The sequence below is a fragment of the Fragaria vesca genome, linkage group LG5 (assembly GCF_000184155.1).
Source record: "Fragaria vesca subsp. vesca linkage group LG5, FraVesHawaii_1.0, whole genome shotgun sequence".
NCBI lineage: Eukaryota > Viridiplantae > Streptophyta > Magnoliopsida > Rosales > Rosaceae > Fragaria > Fragaria vesca.
Window position 1 is genome coordinate 25,063 of NC_020495.1, and position 1,115 is coordinate 26,177.

Here is a 1,115-nt window from a genome sequence, read left to right on the forward strand (position 1 = left end):
TTTTTGACCTACAACATAGAATCAAACTAAAAATAGCATTATTAAGGAATTAACGAAACTAAATAGGGTAGGAAATACATTAAGAAAATAGCATAAAATGCATGCATCACAGTTGCTAGTCTTGCTAGATTGTCTGCCTTGGTGTTTTCTACTCGTGAGATTTGAGTGATATTGTAGAACTTGAACCGCCCCAAAAGTGTCCTCACATATCCCAGATAAGCGGTTAATTGAGATTCTTTTGTTTGAAATTCGCCTTTTACTTGGCTGACCACCAACTGAGAATCACTGAAGATGTTGATATCCTTTGCCCCTGAATCCGTTGCCTTTGCCCCTGAATCCGTTGCCATCAAGAGCCCTGTAATGAGTGCTTCTATTCCGCTACATTATTGGAAGCTTTGAAGTTGAACTTGAGGGCGTATTCCAATTCAAGTCCCCCAGGTCCGGTTAAGAGGATTCCTGCTCCACTAGCTTTTGCATAACAAGAATCGTCTACATATAAGTTCCATTGAGAATGCTGAGCGGGTTTCCTTGTTGTGACAACGGTGTTTTCAAACTCTGTAGCCGCTTCTTCTGTTTTCATTGGGGCATCTTCCCGCTCTGTCATTTCTGCAATGAAATCCGCTACTAATTGGCCTTTCATGGTTGTCTTGGGTTTGAACTCAATGTCAAATTTACTAAGCTCCATGGCCCATTTACTGAGGCGCCCAGAATGCTCTAGATTTTGTAATACTTGTTTCAAGGGTTGGTTGGTGTGGACAATGATTGAATGGGCCAGAAAATATTGGCGCAACCTCCTAGAAGCGGTTATCAATGCCAATGCCATCTTCTCTAATGGCGGGTATCTTTTTTCTAGACCATTCATTCTTCTTCCCACATATAATATTGGTAGCTCTTCCGCTTTTATCCACCTGACTATAACTGAGCTTAAAGCTATCCTTAAAACCGCTAAGTACAAGTATAGTGTTTCCCCTTGTTTAGGAATGGATAGCGAATTAAGGAACCAAGGCCAAATACTCTTTCAATCCTTGGAAAGCCACCACACAATCTGGTGACCAATCTACCTTCTTTCCGGATGGCCGTCTCAAAGCTTTAAAGAATGGGACATATCTATCTGT

General features: G+C 41.3%; 1 protein-coding gene across 1 annotated transcript; it reads right to left on the reverse strand.

Moving 5' to 3' along the window:
- Positions 1–370: 370 nt before the first annotated feature.
- LOC101306822 lies at positions 371–823 on the reverse strand. Its single transcript, XM_004300657.1, has one exon. It carries the CDS (start codon positions 821–823, stop codon positions 371–373), a length of 453 nt encoding a protein of 150 aa, XP_004300705.1.
- Between the last annotated feature and the right edge of the window lie 292 nt (positions 824–1,115).

Bases quoted from the DNA above. Each gene is read 5' to 3' on its own strand.
- LOC101306822 (XM_004300657.1), bottom strand. From the start codon at position 823: ATGGCATTGGCATTGATAACCGCTTCTAGGAGGTTGCGCCAATATTTT.